Source organism: Antechinus flavipes, chromosome 4 (genome assembly GCF_016432865.1).
Source record: "Antechinus flavipes isolate AdamAnt ecotype Samford, QLD, Australia chromosome 4, AdamAnt_v2, whole genome shotgun sequence".
In the NCBI taxonomy this organism is placed as follows: domain Eukaryota; kingdom Metazoa; phylum Chordata; class Mammalia; order Dasyuromorphia; family Dasyuridae; genus Antechinus; species Antechinus flavipes.
The window spans coordinates 12,068,559-12,088,418 of NC_067401.1; the positions used below are offsets into that span (position 1 = coordinate 12,068,559).

A 19,860-nucleotide genomic window follows, 5' to 3' on the forward strand; every position below is an offset into this window, starting at 1 on the left:
CATTGAGTCATGTGCTATTGCAGATTCCAGTCAGCAGGATATCCCCTCCAAAAACCAAGCTAAGTACTCTCCTGAAGCCAGCCTAAATATAGAGCAACATTGGACTAGGAACTCTGATTATTGCAATGACCAATGTGCACAGACATTTTTGGGTATAAACACTGTGGGTTTTGTTTAACTGCACTTTTTTCAAGAGTGTGTCTTTTTTTGATTTTTAAAATTTTCTCAATTGGGGGAGAGTTATCTCTCTACAGAAAGCCTTTCCTTATTTCTTGTAATTCTAGTTCCTCTCTCCTGCTGAATATCTCCTATCTCTTTTGTACAAAGACATTTGTAGCTTCCATTAGATTGTGAGCTCCTCCAGGGAAGGGACTGTCTTTTTTTTTTTTTAAATAATTATAACTTTTTATTGACAGAACCCATGCTTGGGTAATTTTTTACAATATTATCCCTTGCACTCACTTCTGTTCCGACTTTTCCCTTCTCTCCCTCCACCCCCACTCCAAGATGGCAAGCAGTCCTATACATGTTAAATGTCACACAGTATATCCTAGATACAATATATGTGTGCAGAACCAAACAGTTCTCTTGTTGCACAGGGAGAATTGGATTCAGAAGGTAAAAATAACCCGGGAAGAAAAACAAAAATGCAAACAGCTTGCATTCATTTCCCAGTGTTCTTTCTTTGGGTGTAGCTGCTTCTGTCCATCCTTGATTAACTGGAACTGAATTAGATCTTCTCTTTGTTAAAGAAATCTACTTCCATCAGAATACATCCTCATACAGTATCGTTGTTGAGGTATATAATGATCTCCTGGTTCTGCTCATTTCACTCAGCATCAGTTCATGTAAGTTTCTCCGGGTCTCTCTGAAATCATCCTGCTGGTCATTTCTTACAGAACAATAATATTCCATAACATTCACATACCACAATTTACCCAATCATTCTCCAATTGATGGGCATCCATTCATTTTCCAGTTTCTAGCCATTACAAACAGGGCTGCCACAAACATTTTGGCATATACAGGTCCCTTTTGCCCTTTGTTTGTATTACAAGACAACAGCACACTGCCTGGCACACAGTGAGTGCTTATTAAATGACTGTTAGCTGATTAATTTCTAACTTCACCAAGTCAGTCAAAGATCTGACAACAAAATGGAAATGTGGGGAAAGATTTGAGGATGACAATTTTGCTTATTATCCTCTTTTTGTATTCTCTGTGGAAGTGCAATGCCTCACTGCAATAAGGCCATAGTTTATGTAACATAAATTTGGATGCAATCACCAGGCAGGATAGGTTCCTTAGAAAATCTAACAACAAAAATAATTCTGTTCAATGACTCTTCGGTAATAATCATCTAACAAGACATGGAGATTGAGAAGATTCGATGAAGAATACAAGTTAAGGAAGGATTTCCCACAAATGGTGAGGTCCATTCTCCAAACACTCCAATTTACAGATGACATTGTGCTGATTGCTTCAGGTCCCAAGATTCTACAGTTTCTGTCAGGAGTCTGTAATCACTAAAAGGAGTTTAGTCTGACCTGGATGAATGCTGTCTTTTGTTCTGGCTTCAACATGCATCTGAAGGAAACTCTTATAGACCTTGTCAGACAGTACCTGTCTGGGATCAGCATTTCAAAGGGACAGAGTTGAACAGGAAGAAGTGGGTTGATATGTTTTCAAAAATTGCAGAGGTTTGTTCATTGTAACAAACCCTAAATTTTCCATTATGGCAAATGCCCATCTTTTCAATGCAAAGATTTTTACTGGCAATTCTCCATAAGAGAGGTCACTGCTTCTGGAAAACTAAAGATGAGAATCATGCTGGGAGAAATTGAGAGGTGTATGGAGGAGCTGCAATATGTCACCAACAAGAATGCAGAAGAGAAGAGTAAGGGATGCCCTCAAGACATTGCAAGACAGAGAAGATGGGAAGGTCACTTCATGACATCAAGGAATGCTAAAACAGAGGACTATCATCTTGATACTTTCATACAAGTTGGGCCAGTTTGGATGGATTGTCTTGGATGGGATGTTGGAGAGAAATGGTGAATTGATATGGATCCATTTGAATAAAGGATACAGTGAGATATGTATGAAGCACTTTGCATATTTTAAAGTGCTAGACTGAATCAATCAATCAGGCAAAAAAGAAACAAAAGGTAGCTCCTGTCCTCAAAAAGCTCACAATCTAACAACAAATATTATTCTGAATAGAGCAGGAGATGGCAGAGTCTTTAACAGCACTATGCCGGAATCAGGAGTTCAAATCTCACCTCAGGAACTAGCTGTATGACCATGGGCAAGCCCCTTAACCTTATTTGTCTCAGTTTCCTTATCTGTAAAATGAACTGAAATGGAAAATCACTCTAGTATCTTTGCCAAATGGGATCACAGAGAACACACAACCCAACCACAACAAGGAATTATTAGCAGTAGTGGTATCAAGTAATTGAATATACATTAAAGGGAAAGGTCACTGCTGGCTGGACCAGTCTTAGGTGAGAGATGGGACTTCGGCCTGGGCCCTGAAAAATGACTGGCACCAATCCAATGGAAGTAAAGCAAGCCTTTGAGAACTAGGACCTTAAGTAAATTCATTTACCTCTTTGACCTTATTTTCTTATTCATATTTACCTGTTGGGATTTATTTTGAAGATGAACAGATTGGACCAGATGATTTCTACCCTTTGTTTCTATGAATTGAAAACCCGGTATTTACAAGATATGTGTAGGATATTGTGAGCATTAGCTTGATAAGTCAGAGGCTGAAATGAGGCTGAAATCAAGATAAGACAATAATGGCTGGAGAAGTAGCACATGAGCTTTCTAGTCTTTTGTTCCTTGTGTTCCTAATTTTTTTTTTTTTTTTTGTTATTGCATCAGGAAAAATAGCAGTGTGCTTATATATAGTAAATACAAATAAAATAATGCATCAGGGCTACAGCTAGAATTGTTTGCTGAATTATTACTTATTTCTCTCCCTTTGTATTTTTTGTCCAATTAAATTTTATTTACATATTTATCTTAAATAAATTTCATTTTTTATTGCTAACGCCTCCCCGATGATTAGTTCCAACGTGTCCTGTTCAGATCTTGTCGGCACGCTGTCTCTCCCATATCCTCTACCATGAGCACAGGGCCTGGCACCTAGAGGGGCTTCCTGTTAATTGGTCTCTAAAAGCAGAGTGCAACTTTTGTCAAATATTTAGTATCAGTATTTTTTGAATTAAAAAAAATTTAGGAGAGAAAATATTGGTGGTGGCGAGATGGACCACTATCCCCGCCCGCCCCCCCCAGCCAAAAAAGTTAAGCCCCGTGCCCGGCATCCTGAGTCTGTAGCCTTCATTCTCCCAACGTCACAGGAGGGGGAGGGGGAGCCCTCCCTATGGTGGGAATGCCGCAGCAGGCGCTGGAGTAACCCTAACGGGGCGGTGGGGGGGAAAGGGGGAATATAGTGGGGAGAGAACCACGCCAGGAGGAGCATCCAGCTACCCGAGCAGCAAAAGGAGGAGCGGAGGAGGTCCAAGCTGCTCCCAGATGGGAAAGGCGCCACCCTGGTAAGATGTGAGCCCCCTTCTCTGGAGGAATCCCAGCACGTGCAGATCCGGAGACGCCCCATTCATTCATCACAGACCACGTGACCTCAGGCATCCCCGCAGGTGGTGGGATGGGCCCTGCCCCGTAGGATGGGGAGCCCCCCCTCTCTGGAGGTATCTCGGCACGTGCAGAGCGTGTGCCTCCCCGGGCATCCATCCCGGACCATGTGACTTCTGGCGTGCCCGCAGGTGGGGCAGAAAGCCCCCCTCCCTGGGGGTTCCAGGAGAGACCCAAAGCCCACTCTAGGGGGAGGCCACGGATGCAACAACGCATGCGCGGGCACAGCCCGCCCCAGACGCCTCTGCGAGGGGAGACGGGCACCAACGGTCACGGGTGTCGCGCCCGACGTCTGCTCTCACGGCCCGCTCGAGCCCAACTGTCGCCCGCGCCCGTCAGGAGCCTCCGACTCCATTTTCCAGAAAGAGAGCGTTAGGGTGGGGCGCAGTGGGCGGTGTCGCGTTCCGTTGCCCGCGCCGCAGGATTGGCGGAAGGGCGGCGATAGCTCCGCCCCTGAACCGCTCGGCCCCGTCCGGGCCAGAGCTGGGCAGAGCCGCGTTCTTAAGGTCTCTGTGGAGCTGGGGCGGGGCTGGGCAGGGGCGTCTGCGCATGCGTCGGTGCACCCGGGCCCCGGCGGCGCAACTAGGCAAGGGGGTCGGTGACGTCAATGACCGGCGCCCACGTCGTGGGTACGCGCTTCCGCTTGGCGCTGAGGTGGTGTCAAAAGCCTGCGACGTTGCCGTGGTGGGGCTCCTGGCGTCTGAGGCTGAGGCTACGGCGGGGACAGCGACTGCCTGGGCTACAGCCTGAGCGGCGGCGGCGGCGGCGGCGGCAGCGGCAGCAGGAGCAGGAGCTGGGGCTGCGGGGGCAGCAGCAGAGGCGGCGCCTGTGGCAGTGGCACAGGCGGTTCCGGCTGGGGCTGCTGCTGCGGTTCCGGCCTCCGGCTTCAGGCCTGTGTTGGCCTCCGCGGTTTCCGCGCCGGCCTGTTATGTACAGATGGCTGCTTAGTGTCCTCCACTCGGTTTTCCGGAGGCCGCGCGGCCGCCCCGAACTCGCAGCCCGACCCCTGCTCAAGAGGAGGCTCTCGGACAGGTGAGGGCGGCGGGCGGGGCTCGGAGCAGTTACTAGGCTCCTGCTGGGTGCGCTCTGAGAACGGGGCTGCGGCCGTGCCTGTCGGGGCCTCTGTTCGGAGAGCCCGCAGGCCTGTCCCCTTCGTATTCCGCTGCGCCTCCGCTTCCTTGTCTTTAAAACGGGGCCCGCGAGATCGCTCCCACCAACCCGGGGTCCCTAGAATTGGGGGCGGGGCAGAGACGGCCTATTGGGGCCGGTCTGGCAGACCCGGCAACCGGACTCGGAAGAGGGGTTGGGACGATCGACCTTTGGTCCACCTGCCCTCTCTGCGTTTGTCATCTGCGGGTAAGGGTCCGCAGTGGGGGGCTGAGGGGAGGGAGGGGGAAAGCTGGCCTTTTCCCGAGGACATACTGCGCTTGCGCAGATAAGCAGGTACCGAGGATGGGGAGGGGGGAAAAGGAGGAATCCCCGCTGAGGAGAATGGGGGGGCCTAGAAACCACTGGGGAGCCCTGAGCCAATTTCTTAAATCGTTTTTCTTTGTTATTTTGTAAAATGCCCACGCTTAGTGCTTGATTTTGCCTTTTTCTTTCGGGGAGACGGAGGTTCCCAGAAGTTAGTGACTTGCCAAGGCCATGTTGTTGGAAGGGTCCGCACTTCGGGACGCCCCCACAACGCGGGGATCTGCCAGGGAGAGGGCGAGCGCAGGCGGCTCCTTCCGTTTCTCCTTACCGGGAATTCTGGAAAGCCTTCCCCTACTCCCTGGCTCCTCCCTTAGGCTCCGGGGAGCTTGAGTAGTTTTGGGCAGAGGGTCGTCCCCTGGGGTCTGTGAGCTGTGACCCTGTTAACGGTTGTTGTGGGGGTCCGGACTCAGGGAGTTCCCTTTGTAGGCCCGTGTGCTTAGTCTTGTGCCTTTGCGAACTCCTGCCAGATTGTGAGCCCTTAACGAATCTGCTCCAGCTGCTTGTCTGGCTTTGTCTTTGAAGGAGTTTAAGGATCGCTTAACCCGAAGCCCACGGACGGGGTCAGGGTGGAGTGCTTGTTCTGTAGCCAAAGTCCCTGTATTTTTATTGCTTGGGGGAGTTTGCGGGTGCGGAGCCTGCTGGACTCTCGGGATGCTATTCGAGGGTTCAGATTGCCCTTCTAAAATCTCGGAAGGACTTGAGGCACTAATACGCTGTTCAAATGAGTGAGATTGTATCCCCCTCTGTTTTTAAGAGCACTGTTTGTTAAAATCTTAAGTGTATTTTAAGTACTGAGATTTTTTTCAGTATAAATGAGTTTTTTTTTTTTCAGTGTAAGCCCTTTTCCAGTACAAAAAGAGCAGGTTGCTTAGGTGATTTTCTGTTGCATATGATTGTTTTCAGTGTTAATGGCATTTTAAAAATGAGCTATTTAGCTAGTTCAAATGTCATGACAATTAATTACTGACAAATTAATGACAATTTCCCCCATATGAACAGAAGTGATCGATAGTGTGTCATTCTATCTCAGAACATTTTTTGGAACCCATTTGATAATAAGATGGAAGTGGAGGAATGATGGAATGATTTGGTTTATTTATGAATAATGGAGTATTTATACCTGATAAGGTAATGATGTTGATTTTCTGTTTTTTTTCCTCAGAACTCCAGCCACTGATGAAATACAAGCCAAAAGACCACGGTTAGGTATTAAATATTCATTTTCAATTCTCTGTATGTTGATGTTGTAGTAGAAGTTGTAATAGTTATAATACTAGCAATAGTAAAATTAGTAGTATTACAAGTAGCAGGAGAATTTATTGTAGTAGTAATAGAAGAAATGGAAGGAAGAAAAAGGAGAGGAGAGAAGAAAAGATGGGAAAAAAATTTGTTTGGGGGAAAATATTGTCAGTTATCCTCTAAATTTGAGTGGATTGTCTGCATCATCCTTCAGATACTTCCCTCTATGCCAGCTGTGGTGGCTGTAAGCTCAGGCAGGGTTCACGAGTTGTAAAAGCTTTGGAGGCCTCACGAGGTTCAGTTTGTCACCAGTCAGTTAATGGTTTGGTGTTTGGCCGTAGAACTTCCTGAAGCCAGTCGGCATCCTAGGAAGGGATGGCAGGTCCCCTTCGTGAGGAGAGCACGCAGATTATAGGTGGATCTTTAGTGTCGTCCCCCATTTCTCTGTCTCCTATAGAACATTACAGATAGATATCTTTACATGAAAAATTTCATTGCATAAGCCTTGGGCTAACCCAGGAGCCTAAGTGCCTCAGACGATTTTAGGATGAAAGATGCTGGCCTGGCTTCCTTGGGATTTCCCTCTGTCACTGAAATCCTGGTTCTTCACTAGAGAACCTCACATGTTCACTAGGCCTTGAGTGACTTTTAGCTGCCTCCACTCCTGAGGTCCCTTCACTGCTGACCCAGCACATCTCATCCCTGACCTTTTATCAGTCCCCATGGGCAGTCTGGCCCCTCACGCACCCAGGCATTCAGACCTTCCTCTGCTGCACTTCCCGGAGTCAGCAGTGCCTCCCCTCCCTCCTTGCAGTGCTCAGGTCTGGGAGTCCGACTAGGAACCCTTTGCGTCCATTCCCACCTTTTTATTCCCACCACCACTACTGAGCTTCACTTTCCAGTAGGATTAAGGGGCAGGGGACTGGTGAAAAGAGGAAAGAATGGAGCCAGTGGATCCACCAGAAGGTCAGGATGGGAACTGCTAGTGGGAGTGGGGAGAGCATGGAGAGCATAGGGATTGAGGGGTGATTGGGGGCGCAGCCAGGACCCTAGGACAGGATTGGGCCCAGCAGGGAGGGGGAGGGGAGGCTGAATGGAGGAAGGAATAGTCACTGTGATCACACAGCTATCTCATTCATTTCTTCCCTTGGTATTTATGTTGTCATTGTGTTGTTTCCCTGGTTCTGCAATAGTTTACATTTGTCTTTTCTGAATTCTTCATAATTCCTTGCTTCCTGTTACATAATAATTACATTCATGTGCCACGATTTGTTTAGCCATGCCTCAGTCCATGGGCACTTGCTTTGTTCTAGTTTTTAGTATTGGGAGAAATGGCTGCTTTAAATATCTTGGTGTCTGTGGATCCTTTCGGAATCTCTATCCTAACCTCCTCCTGGTACGTATGTACTCTAGAAAAAAGGGGATGGACATTTCAGTTCCTTTCTTTTTTAAGTGCAATTTTAAATGGGCTTTCAGCCCAGCCTAAAGCTTTATCAACAATATCTTAGTGTGACTGTCTTTCTGTGTCTTCTCGGACAATAGTCTTTGGTCATTTTGGCCAGTTTGGATCGAGACGAAAGCTCCGGATTGTTTTGACTTTGTGACTTGAAGCAATCTTTTATAAAATTGTCAATTATTTGCAATCCTTCTTTTCAGTACTGTTAGTATCCTTTGAACACTTAACCTATTTGGGGTGAGCTCTGGAGTGTCTGTGTGTGTATGTGTGGGTGTGGGTGTGGGTGTGGGTATGTGTAGGTGTATATTTCCTTATGTCTAGGACTTTAGGACTTTTTTTTAGAAAGTTTTGAAGGAGATTTTTTTCTTCCCATCTGATATCTTTCCTCCTTACCCTAGCATCATGAGTTTTATTTAAGCAAAAGCTTTCCAATTTCATGTAATGAAAATGAGTCTAATTTATAATTTTTGATCGTCACTATCCCTTGTTTGTTTAAAAGTTCTTCCCACTATCTTTACCTGTGAAAGGTTACCTAGTCTGATTCCCTTCTGAGGTTGTATTTTTTTTTTTTCTGGTATGACCTCAGATATTCAAGTTGAGTACCCATTTGGACCTTTTTGTAGTTTGTGATATATGATCTTGATCTGAATTGCTTTTCTGTTAAACGGTTTTGGGAAGAGATTTTTTTAAACATATATAAAACTGTGCTGTTTTGGGTGCCCTCTTAGACTGGAAGATTTAATTGGGTAAACGAGCCATTTTCTGCTTGTGTTGATTATAGTAGACCGGCAGGGTAGAGTAGAAGGGGGTGGGGTGATATTAGAGGGAGCAAATGAGTGAGTAAAGGCCCAGGAGTTTTCTCTCTTTATAGGATGATAACCCAAAGTCAGTCCAGGATCCCATCAGAAAGATGGGATGGAAGTAGAGCCAGAGAAGGCTGTGGTGCTGGTCGGCCCAAGATTCACAGAGACCCAATCAGTGCTGTACAGAATCTGATCAGGGAGGCCAGTGACCTTTGATCTGACGTATCCAAGCACAGTTGGAGGGAAGGTGCTGAGATGGTGCCTCAAGCAAGCTTTCATTGTACCTTAGGGCCTCATCTCTCTAGCAAGAGCCTGCCCAGAGTTGAAGGTTGGGGAGAGTCGAGGATTGATTGTTTTTGTTGCGGTGTTTGGTTTTCCCAAACTGTTATTGTGTGATGGAGAAAACGGAAAATCTGGCTCTTTCACTTCAAAAAGTTTCTAGGTAGAAAAAAATCTTCTCCAGTTTCTTATAAGTTCAATAAAATTATTCATCCAGGAGATCTGGGGCCATTTTAAAATGAGCCAGGCATTCGGTAGCTGCTGTGTGTTCTGCGCATTAGGGTTCTGATTATTGGTGCTAGATATGGAACTGGAAGGGACCTCAGAGGCTGTTAAGCTCAATTCTTGCCCATCCCCACTCCCACTCCCATTCCCATTTTACAGAGGAGGAAAGGAGACCCATGGAGGGGAAGCCATCTGCTCCAGGTAGTGAGTATCAGAAGTATGTTTTGAATCTAGGCCCTCAGTCTCTGGAACCTTTACCTTTCTAGTATATGTAAATATATCTACGTGTGCTGTGCAGGCCCCTTCTGAAAGAGGAACTACTTTTGTTGTGAAATGTTCATTTTGTGCTGCTTGGATTTGTAGATTACTTGTTTCACCGGGTCAAGAAGAGCGTCTGGGATATCACCAACTTATTTGGCACTCCGGTCCACCTCAGCCCGAGGTGCCCGGAGGCTAGTGGCTGCAATGGCGCACACACTGGGAGTTCTCCCAGAGAGGTCAGTGGGAATGAAAGCCACACTCAGCTCATTGATCCTTGTCAAGTGTCCTTATTGTCAAAATGACAAAAGGCAGGAGACGTGATTTTAAAATTTAAGGGCTATATAAACAAGATAATTTCTAATATTTTAATGGGAGAAACAAATGTATATTCAGCATCTGTGATTTTTATTTTACATCATTTTAAGAGGTTTTAAAAATTGAAGTTTGGCATTTTTGAAGACAGTTGAGTTATGCACTAGGATGATTTTGATATGAAGTTTTTTTTTTTAAGACAAATTTTCTAACCATAATGGTTCCTTTTTTATTTTTAAGGTATTGCCCAAACGTTCATCTCCTAAATTGACAAAATCTGGACCCTCTAGAGATGTGCTTACATCGGGTGAGAAAAATAGCAGATGATTCTTTTTTCTTTTAGTTTTCAATATATGAAAGAGAATCTTTTTTTTTAATTTTAATTTTTTTAAAATTTTTAACCCATGCCAGTAATTTTTTTCAGCATTATCCCTTGCACTCACTTCTGTTCCAACTTTTCCCTTCCCTTCCCTCCACCCCCTCCCTCAGATGGCAAGCAGTCCTTTACATGTTAAATAGGTTACAGTATATTCTAGATACAATATATGTGTGCAGAACTGAACAGTTCTCTTGTTGCACAGGGAGAATTGGATTCAGAAGGTAGAAATAACCCGGGAAGAAAAAGAAAAATGCAAGCAGTTTATATTCATTAAAGGAAATCTTTCTTTCTTTTTCTTCTTTTTTCTTTTTTTTTTTTTAAATAATAACTTTTTATTGACAGAATCCATGCCAGGGTAATTTTTTTACAGCATTATCCCTTGCATTCGCTTCTGTTGCGATTTTTTCCCTCCCTCCACCCCCTCCCCTAGATGGCAAGCAGTCCCATTTATGTTAAATATGTTGCAGTATATCCTAGATACAATATATGTGTGCAGAACTGAACAGTTCTCTTGTTGCACAGGGAGAATTGGATTCAGGAGGTATAAATAACCCGGGAAGAAAAACAAAAATGCAAATAGTTTACATTCATTTCCCAGTGTTCTTTCTTTGGGTGTAGCTGCTTCTGTCCATCATTTATCAATTGAAACTCAGTTAGGTCTCTTTGTCAAAAAAATCCACTTCCATCAGAATACATCCTCATACAATATCGTTGTCGAAGTGTATAATGATCTCCTGGTTCTGTTCATTTCACTTAGCATCAGTTCATGTAAGTCTCGCCAGTCCTCTCTGTGTTCATCCTACTGGTCATTTCTTACAGAACAATAATATTCCATAACATTCATATACCACAACTTATTCAGCCATTCTCCAATTGATGGGCATCCATTCAATTTCCAGTTTCTAGCCACTACAAACAGGGTTGCCACAAACATTTTGGCACATACAGGTCCCTTTCAAAGGGAACCTTTCTAATCAAATTGGAGTTGTGGTGGAGAGGAGGGATAAAACCAATGCTGAACACCTCAGGAATGTCTTTTCTTTTGAATTACAGCTTCTGTTGAGCAGAGCTGCTTGCCCATCACTCTTCACTTTGTTTTTGACCACTTTATGTGGTACCAACTCTTGTTGAAGGCTAATGGCTATAGTCTATCTTCCCACCCAGGAGATGGGATGATTTGGGGGTTAGGAGGTGGGAGGGAGTGTGATATGCCGGATAAGAAGGCCTGGACTTTAGAAGCAGCTTTGGACTCAAGGATTAACTCTTTTCCAAAGGGAAGCAAACTAGTTGACTGCTTTGCTTCCCCCCTTGGGTCCTGGCCTCTTCCTCTAAGCCTTTGATGATGCTTGTGACACAGAATGTGGAGCTGTGCATGTTTCAGGACCTTTGTGTGCCCACGTTGGACTAGGTCTGTGCTGGTGCTTTTGAGCCATCCTTCTTTTCTGCTTGGCCAATTCTGCTGATAATTAAAGTAATTCTCTCAGAACTGTTTAACGTACAAGCATCATAGGATGATGGCCCAGGAAAAGTCCCTTACTCTGAAAGGCTGCCTCCAAGTTGTTTGAATGTTCAGAATCCCATTTTGGATGCTCTTTGCTCTAGGAGGCAAGAAGCTGAGGTTTCCAAGACAGGGGTGGAGGGAAGTAATTTAATTTAGAAAATCAAAATGCTTTCCAAGTGCAAACTAGTTAAACTCTCTGGTTCCCCCACACTTACTAATACACTTCTGTTTGTAGGTAATAAAACACGAAATGGAGCAAGTAAACATTCAAATAAAGTGAGTCGAGATCACCGACGCCACGTTATGCCTTCCTTTAGGTAATTGTTGCGTTCTGATAATTCTGCTTGTCTGTACATAGAAATTTACCAGCTTAATAGTAACACATTATGAAACCTCTTAAAATGTTTTTGTTTTCTTGTCCCTGTTACCTGATTGCTTAGGATGCTTAAAGCACATCATTAATAGTCTTTAAAAAGACAACAGACAAAAAAATCTGTCCTTGCCTCATAGTCTCAGCAGGTGGATGAAAGACACATTAGGGATGAGAAGGTGACCCTCTGTGCTGACCCCATTGCCCTGCACCACCAGCCCTGGGGAGGCTCGATCAAAACCTCTGAGATAGACAGCGCTTCCAACAGAGAAGGACAGCTGGCTGGCTCTTTGTTAGCCAAGGCAGGAAAGTCCCTAATTTTGGATTCTGTTGAATCCTGAAGTTAACATCCTAAAAAATATATTCTTGAGTGTTGTTTTAAATGAAGGCTAGGGTCCCCAGCCATCCCCCCAATAAAAGCTAAAATAGTTGTCATGGTATACTTAGATGAACGCTTCTGAGCCTTGAATATTCTAAATCCCTCCAATTTCTGGGTCCTGTGGAACGGGTGAGAAAATACTGCATGGGGGTTCTCGCAAGAGGTCAGGCCCCGGAAGGAAGGAGGCGCCAGCTTCAGTGGCAGAGATGTGGCGGCTCTGGCTTTGGGGAGAGCTGTTACCGGTGGGGGGGGCCGGGAGCTGTGGCAGGACTTGGAAAACTAGGCAGGCCCAGGCTGGACCCCAAGCTCTGCCAGGCTCTCTGGGATCTGGACCTCCGCTTACGGAACGCTGCAGATCGGCATGCTGCAAGGATGGGTCTGGGGCGCCCCGGCGGTCTAGCCCCGGGCCCTGCCGCTCTTGGAGCTTGAATGCCAAGCCATTGGGGGTTGCGGTCTTGTTGATGCTTTCTGTTCTATCCAATAGTTTCCCTCGTAACCAGGAAGTTTCTAACAAAAGAATGAGTGGCCGTCACTCTGCCAAGTCTCCCCCAGACAGTTCTGTAGCCCGGAAACAGCCCGCTCAGGACCGGAAGTCTTCGGAGAGCCGCTCTGCAGAAACCGGCCGGGCCACGAGGAGGCCGCGCTGCACTGTGGAAGAGGCAAGTCCCCCCGGATCATTCTGGTTCTGTTTGCTAGTGTCGGAGCTGCAAGGACCCCGTCAGCAGACGGTGCCTGCCTTCCTGGATGCTTGGACGCTTCTGATTGGTCGTGGCGGCTTGAATGTGGCCATGTCAGAGGGCGGGGGTGAGCCTCCTCCACTGCCCCCTGAATTTTCTACACCATGGAAGTCTTCTCCTGCCCTGACTGCACCCCTCCCTGCCCAGGGCCAGCCTCGGGCTGCACTGTGGCCCTCCTCTGTCCTCTTGCCTCCGTGAGGAGGGGCTTAGGACATCCAGTCTCATCTTCTTATCTTGCCGGCATGGCCCAGAGAGGGCAGTGACTTGGCCGGGCACACACAAGCAGGAAGGAGTGGAGCTGGGATTTGGACCCAGACCCTTCAAATTCATGCTCTTCCCAGCCCCTCTTGGGACTGCATGCACATTTTCGCTGCCTTCTTCCCATCACCATTGCTCTCTTCCTGACCACTTGTTCCCTCATCCTGTTTTTTCAGGAGCAGCAGCACCATACTTGCCTCTTTCCCTCCCTGCTGTCCTGCCATCTTCTGTAGAGGTCCTTCTGACTCCCGGGCCCACCTCAGATGCTCCTCCGTGGGCACACTTTCACAGGTCTCTCTGCCTCGTGTGCCCCTTCACTTTGTCTATACTCACTGATGCTCCCTATACTCTCTTGCTTTTCTCATTCTCACTCTTACTTGTTGATCTTTGTGTCTGTGGCCAGCTCTGGCCCAACATGGCCAGCATACCCCTGGGGCCCAACCGCAGAGCCTCAGCTCTGGCAGCTCCTGCTACTGGTAGGAAGCACCTTTCTCCCAAGATTCTGAGATCCAGTGGGGAAATCAGTCCTACCCATGGATGCACTGTGTATGATATAGCAATGCTGACTTTGCTGCTTGGCAGCAGTACATTCTTTAAAGGGGAAGAAAGAGAATTTGAATAAAGCAAATCAATATACTGAAAGAAATCTGATATTACACGCAGTGTTGTGCCTGTGCCTCTGTAGAGAGGCATGGGGGCAGGGCTCGGTCTTTATTTCAGAACTTTCCATTTGGCTTTGCTGCTGCTATTCTTTCCATGTAGGTGGTAGTCCTGTTTCTGTTGTTGCCCGGGTCTGTGCCATTTTGTATCCATTCACTCGGGTCTTCCCGTGGCTCTTTGCACTCATCATTTCTTACAGCGTAGTAGTCATTGTACCATTATAGTCATGTACCATTACTCATTTAGCCATTTTCCAGTCAGTGGGTACTTAACTACATTTTGGACATGTTTTGTCGTTGACCTCCTTGGGACACGAGCCTACCAGTAGAGTCTTGGGGCACTTCGACAATTCTTGATAAATTGTATCAAGGGATACAAGGGACTTGATAAGTCCCTAATATGATTATCCTCTAAAAGTTAGGAAAGATGCTCAACCTCCCATTTTCCTGAGAACACTGACATAGTTCTCTAAGTTCCTCTCTTCTATTAATCAAAACTTCTGTCTTCCTGCCTTCACCTTACTGGTTTCAACTAGGATTTCCATCCCCATCATTCTGGTCAGCATTGCCTTTCCAAGGGCACTATTGAATCTTTATAATTGCTAAATCAGCACTCTAGGTCCTAAAGCATCCTGTCCTCTGGCATTTGAGACTCTTGACTGTTCTCTCTTTTTGGACCTTCTCTCTTGACTTGGGAGACATCATATGCTGCTTACTTTCTTCCTATCTTTCCAATTTCTTCTATCTTGCTGGGTTCTCATCCTCTTTCCACCCTTTCATGGTGAGTGCTCCCTGAGATTTTGCCTCTGACCCGCTGTCCCTCATCACCCTCATTTCCTGTCATGGCATGAACTAGTACCTTGATGCTGGGATCTCCAGACCAGACTGCTCTTCTGAACCCAGCTGCCTCTGGACTCCAATCACCTGAAGGGAGTTGACCCTCAACACAATATTTTCCTTAGCACCTGGTGCTGATTTTATCCCAGATGAGATTAACAAGATGGGGAGATGTCCCTTGCTTATAGAAAAGTTGACTGAAATTTTCAGGATTCTGTAGCAGGAGGAGGGTATCCTCTAGGAGTTCATGGATGCTCCATTTTCCATTTAGATTGGCCCGTGAAAATCACAGGGGTCTCTCTTAGTCATTGCTAGCAAGATTCATGCCACAGTTGTTAATAGGCTGATCCTTCACCTGAAAATGATTGTCTACCTGAAAGCCAGAGCTCAGAAATGGCATTTGCTGCCCAGAAACTCTAGGAGAAGTGCTGGGTGCAGAACGGAGACTTGTACACAGCATCCATCTTATCTGACCCGTCAGTCAGCAGGGCTTACAGAAATGTGTGTCAAAGTCTGATTGCCCGGGGAGGTCCAGTATTGTCTGTCAGTTTCATGATGTCATTCTTGCCTGGGTTCTAGATAATGGTCAGTGTTCTTGAACTTTCCCAGTCGCCGGCGGAGTGACACAAGGCTGGGTCCTTGCTCTGTAGCATGATATTTTCAACCGCGCCTTTCAGATGTCTTCAAAGAGGGCATACATAGCGTCAAGGAACGCCACAGCGCCGATGGTCGGTTATTGAGCTTGAAAAGGCTACGAGCCGAGGCCAAAGTAGAGGGAGTGTCAGCACGTGACTTTGTTTGCAGACAATGGTGCGCTCCGTGCAGCCCCTGAAGCTGGGACGCGGCAGAATGTGGCTCCGTTCTCTGCTGCTGGGCTCGTTTTGGCCCAACACCGAGAGAACACAGGCGCTCCCTCGGCCAGCACCACGCCGTCTGTGTGTGGAGCCGTTGGTTACCATAAATGGAAAAGTCCACTTAGCTTGGCAGGATATTTTCTAGGGAGGTCCACGTAGGTGATGAGGTGGGTGCCAGAGCTAGCTCAGTGTTTGGGAGGCTCCGAAGGCAAATGTGGGAGAGGAAATAGATTGCCCCCAGATGAAGGTTTGCAGAGCCTTTGTGCTGGTCTCGTGGTTGGATGCTTGTGAAACCTGGATAGCATCCCAGAGCCAAACTGTGAATTGCTTTTATCTGAGTTGTCTTAGGAAGATCCTGAAGATCCCCTGGCAGGACGAGGTCCCGGACTCTGAGGTCCTTTCTCAAGTTAAACTGCCAAGCATCCGTATTCTACTCTAGAGAGTTCAATTCTGATAGGCTGACCACGTTGTTCACATGTCAACTATATGTGTGCCCAAAAGACTTAGGGAGAACCCAGGGCAAGCGCTCACCCGGAGCTTAGAAGAAGTGATACAAAGATACACTTAAAGCCACTTAGAAGAACTTTGGATTTGATTCACTGCCCTCGACAGAGAAGATGCTCAGCTCCATAGACAATACAGAATTGAAGTAATTCAAAAGAAATACGAGAGACACAAATTTAGGGAGCCCGTGCCAAATGCAGAGCATTCCGGACTTGTGTTGGTCTGATCAGCCCCAACTGAACGCGCTGTAACTTGACTCTAAGATGGGGTCCTCTTCAAGAATGAAGGGCAACCACCAACCTACTCGGCCTTTTCCAAATTAAGTTCAGTGTTTCTCCCTAGAGATTGGTGGTTCCTCCTTTTCTGCCAGGTGTATCCCAATTCGCTTTTTGTGTTCAATATGTTAATATTATCCCTCGCTCACCTTTTATATTCATTTTATTCCCAAATCTTGTTGATTTTGTCTCTGCTGCATTTCTCTCGACTATCCCTTTTTCTTCCTTCCCATTGGTGCTCATTGCCACATTCAGACTTTTATTAGCCCTTGCCTTGGCTGCTCCAATGCCCTCCGAACAGGTCTTCCTGCTCCATTCCCTCTACACTCTAGCCCATCCTTGGCTTAGTGGATCTTCCTTGGGTGTGGATCTGGTTCCCTTGGTCCTTCTCTTCTGCCTCCCTCCACGGATCTCCAGACTGTGGCCAAACTAGCCTCTTCTCTGCCTTTCTGTTCTTACTGTTATCTGGGTTGGGAATCTCCTCTCTCCCCTTTCTTCATCTGTTGAATTACCAATCATCTTCAAAGTCCAGTTAACTGTCACCACGCTGACATTTCCTGTCCTGTCCCCCATACCTCCCTCAAACCTCAGCTAACACTTTGCAGCTCTCCAGTGCACCAGATCTTCTGTCGTTTTGACTTTAGTTCATTTATGTTTATCTTTCTGTTAGACAAACTCCATATCAGTTGATTGACAAGCATTTATTAAGCACCTGTTGTATGCTAGGCCCTGAGGATAAAAGGACACAGAATAAAACAACCCCTGCTTTTGAGCAGCTTTTAGTCAAATGAGGAATCCCCAAGGCCAGGAATCATGTCTCAGTCCCTAGAACAGTGGACATTAAACCTGACCTAGTATTTAGGAAATGTCCATTGACATGAAAGCCTTTAAATATGGTGGCCATCAGCACCCTCAGACAGTGGCCATGTACAGGCCACAGCGTGGCCGGGGCGCTGCCCCTGGTGGGCACCAAGGCCGGGCTCCCACCATGGATTCTCAGCGTGTGGGCCGGCCCTTTCTCTTTTGGCATTTGTCAGTGTCTCCTTCCTTTCCCTAGGGTTTTCAGAGAGAGGAAAGAGAGAAGTATCAGAGGCTGTTGCAGCGACTTAAAGAAGGATGCCATGGAAACTGTCTCACTCCTGTCACTGCAAACCACCACGGGTAATGACAGGCGGTGGGCTGAGGGGCGCGGTGTGGTGCTCCTGCTGTGTCTTGGGAAAGACTGACAGCCAGGAAGGACAGGGGCCCCCGCTTCCTCGGGGGGGGCGGGGGGAGGTGGACCTCACGGCCCTAGGCCTCGGCTGCTCGGTTTGGCACAGCCGCCGGGATGCTGTGCTTCCACCTGGACCCTGGGCTCCTTTTCTGATGTCCTGATTGTGAATGCTCTTAAGTGCTGGAACTGGAGTCAGGAGACTTGGGTTCTAATCCTGCCTCCAATAGTCACAAAACTGACCTCAGCCAGGTCACTTAGCCTTGCTGAACCAGATGTTTCCTTAGCTACAAAATGCAAGGATCCTTTAGATCTCACACAGTCGTGCTGAGAACCAAATGGACTCACATATGGAAAGTGCTTGAGACACAGCTGGTGCTCATTCTAGCATCACCAGTAATAAGACCCGAAAACAGTTTGTGATTCTAGTTTGGTGACAGTAGAACATGTCACGATAACGAAAAGCAGACTTAGATTTTTAGAATTGGTTAAATTTCAAAACATTTTTTGGGATTTTGGTAAAATTTTAAAATTTCTTTATGTGAGGGAATGTGAAATTCATTGGGCTATCCAGAGAAATCTAGCGATTTCCCAAAATCTAGCTTTCCTTTCCCTCTTATCTTCTTTAGCTTATTTTTCTTCCCTTTGGGCTCAGTTAGTGAGCATTTATTAAATGCCTACTGTGTGCATGGCACTATGCTAAGTGTCTTCATGGAGCATCCATTCCCTTTGGGGGAGTACATGAATGACCATATGCGAAGTCCTAAGATTTGTCAGGAGGATGAGTCGAGCTCTGAAGTAAGTGGGGCTTTATAGCAGGGCTTGGGAGGAGCGCAGGATGGGGGCTGTGGGCCAGGGAAGGGAGAGGAAGAAGGAGCGTCCTGGTGATGAATAGCAAGGTCCATTAGGCTGGGATGAGAGGAGGGGCTGGGAGTCGGGAGGAAAGGCGGACCAGGCCGGTTGGGGGGGGAGGGGTGCTGGGGCATCCCGAAGCATCCTGAGCAAAGAGCAGACAGGTTGGCATGACCAGGTAGCATGGCCGCTTTGTGAGCCGAAGAGGGAGTGACTTGGAGAGGCTGGGAAGCCGGGCGTGGGCAGTGATCCAGGAGGCGATTGGAGGGCCTGGCCAGGAGGGTGCTTTGGATGGCCAGAGGACAGACACGAGGGGGCTTGGACAGGACTGACTGGCAGTGGGCTGAGGGCGAGTGAAGGACGGGAACTCAGGTGACTGGAAGACAGAAATGGGGAGAAGTGACACGAAGTTCTGATGGGCACCTGCATCAAGATGTCCGCTAGGCAGTTGACAGTGAGGATCTAGAGATCTGGCGTGGTCTGGGGGGACAGAGAAGCAGCAGACGGGGGACAAGCAAGAGAAGAGCACAACCCCTAGGGAGGCTCTGGGAAGAGAGGCCAGCCACTGGTGTGGGTCAGGACGGAGGAGAAAAGACCTTCAGCTCTGCCGGCTAAAGAGGGGACCTCCATCTTGGGAAAGGACAGGGTGGGCATCCTGCTGAATGCCACAGGGGATTGGATTGAGGATGTGAGTGGAAGGGTTGGATCGGAAAGGGTGGGGACTGAGGTCAGGGATTGTGAGATGGGTGTAAGTGGAGAAGAAGGAGCTTGTGGTGAAAAGCCTCTGGAAACAGTAAGGGGCCCTGTGGGGGGAGGGTGAGAGAGATTGGGCCAGTTGCAATGCACAGAGAATCCCAGGGCTTTAAAAGGACTGCCTCAGTGCAGGGAGGGTCCCAGAGAGATCATAAGGCACACAGGCAGAGGACCCTGCCCCTCCTCCCCCTCCCCAGCTGCATGGCTATTGCTTTGCTGGACCTGAAGGGGAGTGAGGTGGGCGGTAGTGGGAGGATCCCGGGGTAGAGTTGGACAAGGCATAGAGATGGCTGGACCAGGGGCAAAGGAGGTGGGGGGCGAAGACAGTGCAGGGGAAGGAAAGCCTGAGCACAGGGTCTGAGAGAGTTTTGGGGGGTAGGGGGACTAGAGGAGTATCTGATGCCTTGGAGAAGGAGGCCCCAAGCCTGAGAAAGAAGGGCTTGACCTGAGGCTGAGAGGAAGCCTACTGAGCAAAGCCCGTGGCGGGGGTCGGGGGGTGACCTCCAGAGCAGTTGAGCCACATGGGTGGCTGAGGTCGGGGGTGCTGGAAGTAACAGTGAGGGGGAGGCTAAGGGAAGGTG

At 47.5% G+C, this 19,860-nt stretch overlaps 1 protein-coding gene across 3 annotated transcripts in view; it reads left to right on the forward strand.

The window, feature by feature from the left end:
* The first annotated feature begins 2,487 nt into the window (after window positions 1-2,487).
* SENP2 (SUMO specific peptidase 2) overlaps window positions 2,488-19,860 on the forward strand; it is a 42,095-nt gene continuing 24,722 nt past the window's right edge. The window contains exons 1-7 of one of the 3 annotated variants that reach the window (XM_052000052.1): window positions 2,494-4,695; window positions 6,299-6,342; window positions 9,502-9,635; window positions 9,952-10,018; window positions 11,827-11,908; window positions 12,825-12,999; window positions 17,522-17,625. In XM_052000052.1, the coding sequence (XP_051856012.1) occupies window positions 4,271-4,695; window positions 6,299-6,342; window positions 9,502-9,635; window positions 9,952-10,018; window positions 11,827-11,908; window positions 12,825-12,999; window positions 17,522-17,625 (1,031 nt within the window). In that variant the 5' untranslated portion in view covers window positions 2,494-4,270. Of the gene's footprint in view, window positions 4,696-6,298; window positions 6,343-9,501; window positions 9,636-9,951; window positions 10,019-11,826; window positions 11,909-12,824; window positions 13,000-17,521; window positions 17,626-19,860 lie in introns of all 3 variants that reach the window. The other 2 variants (XM_052000051.1, XM_052000053.1) reach the window with 2 other exon arrangements.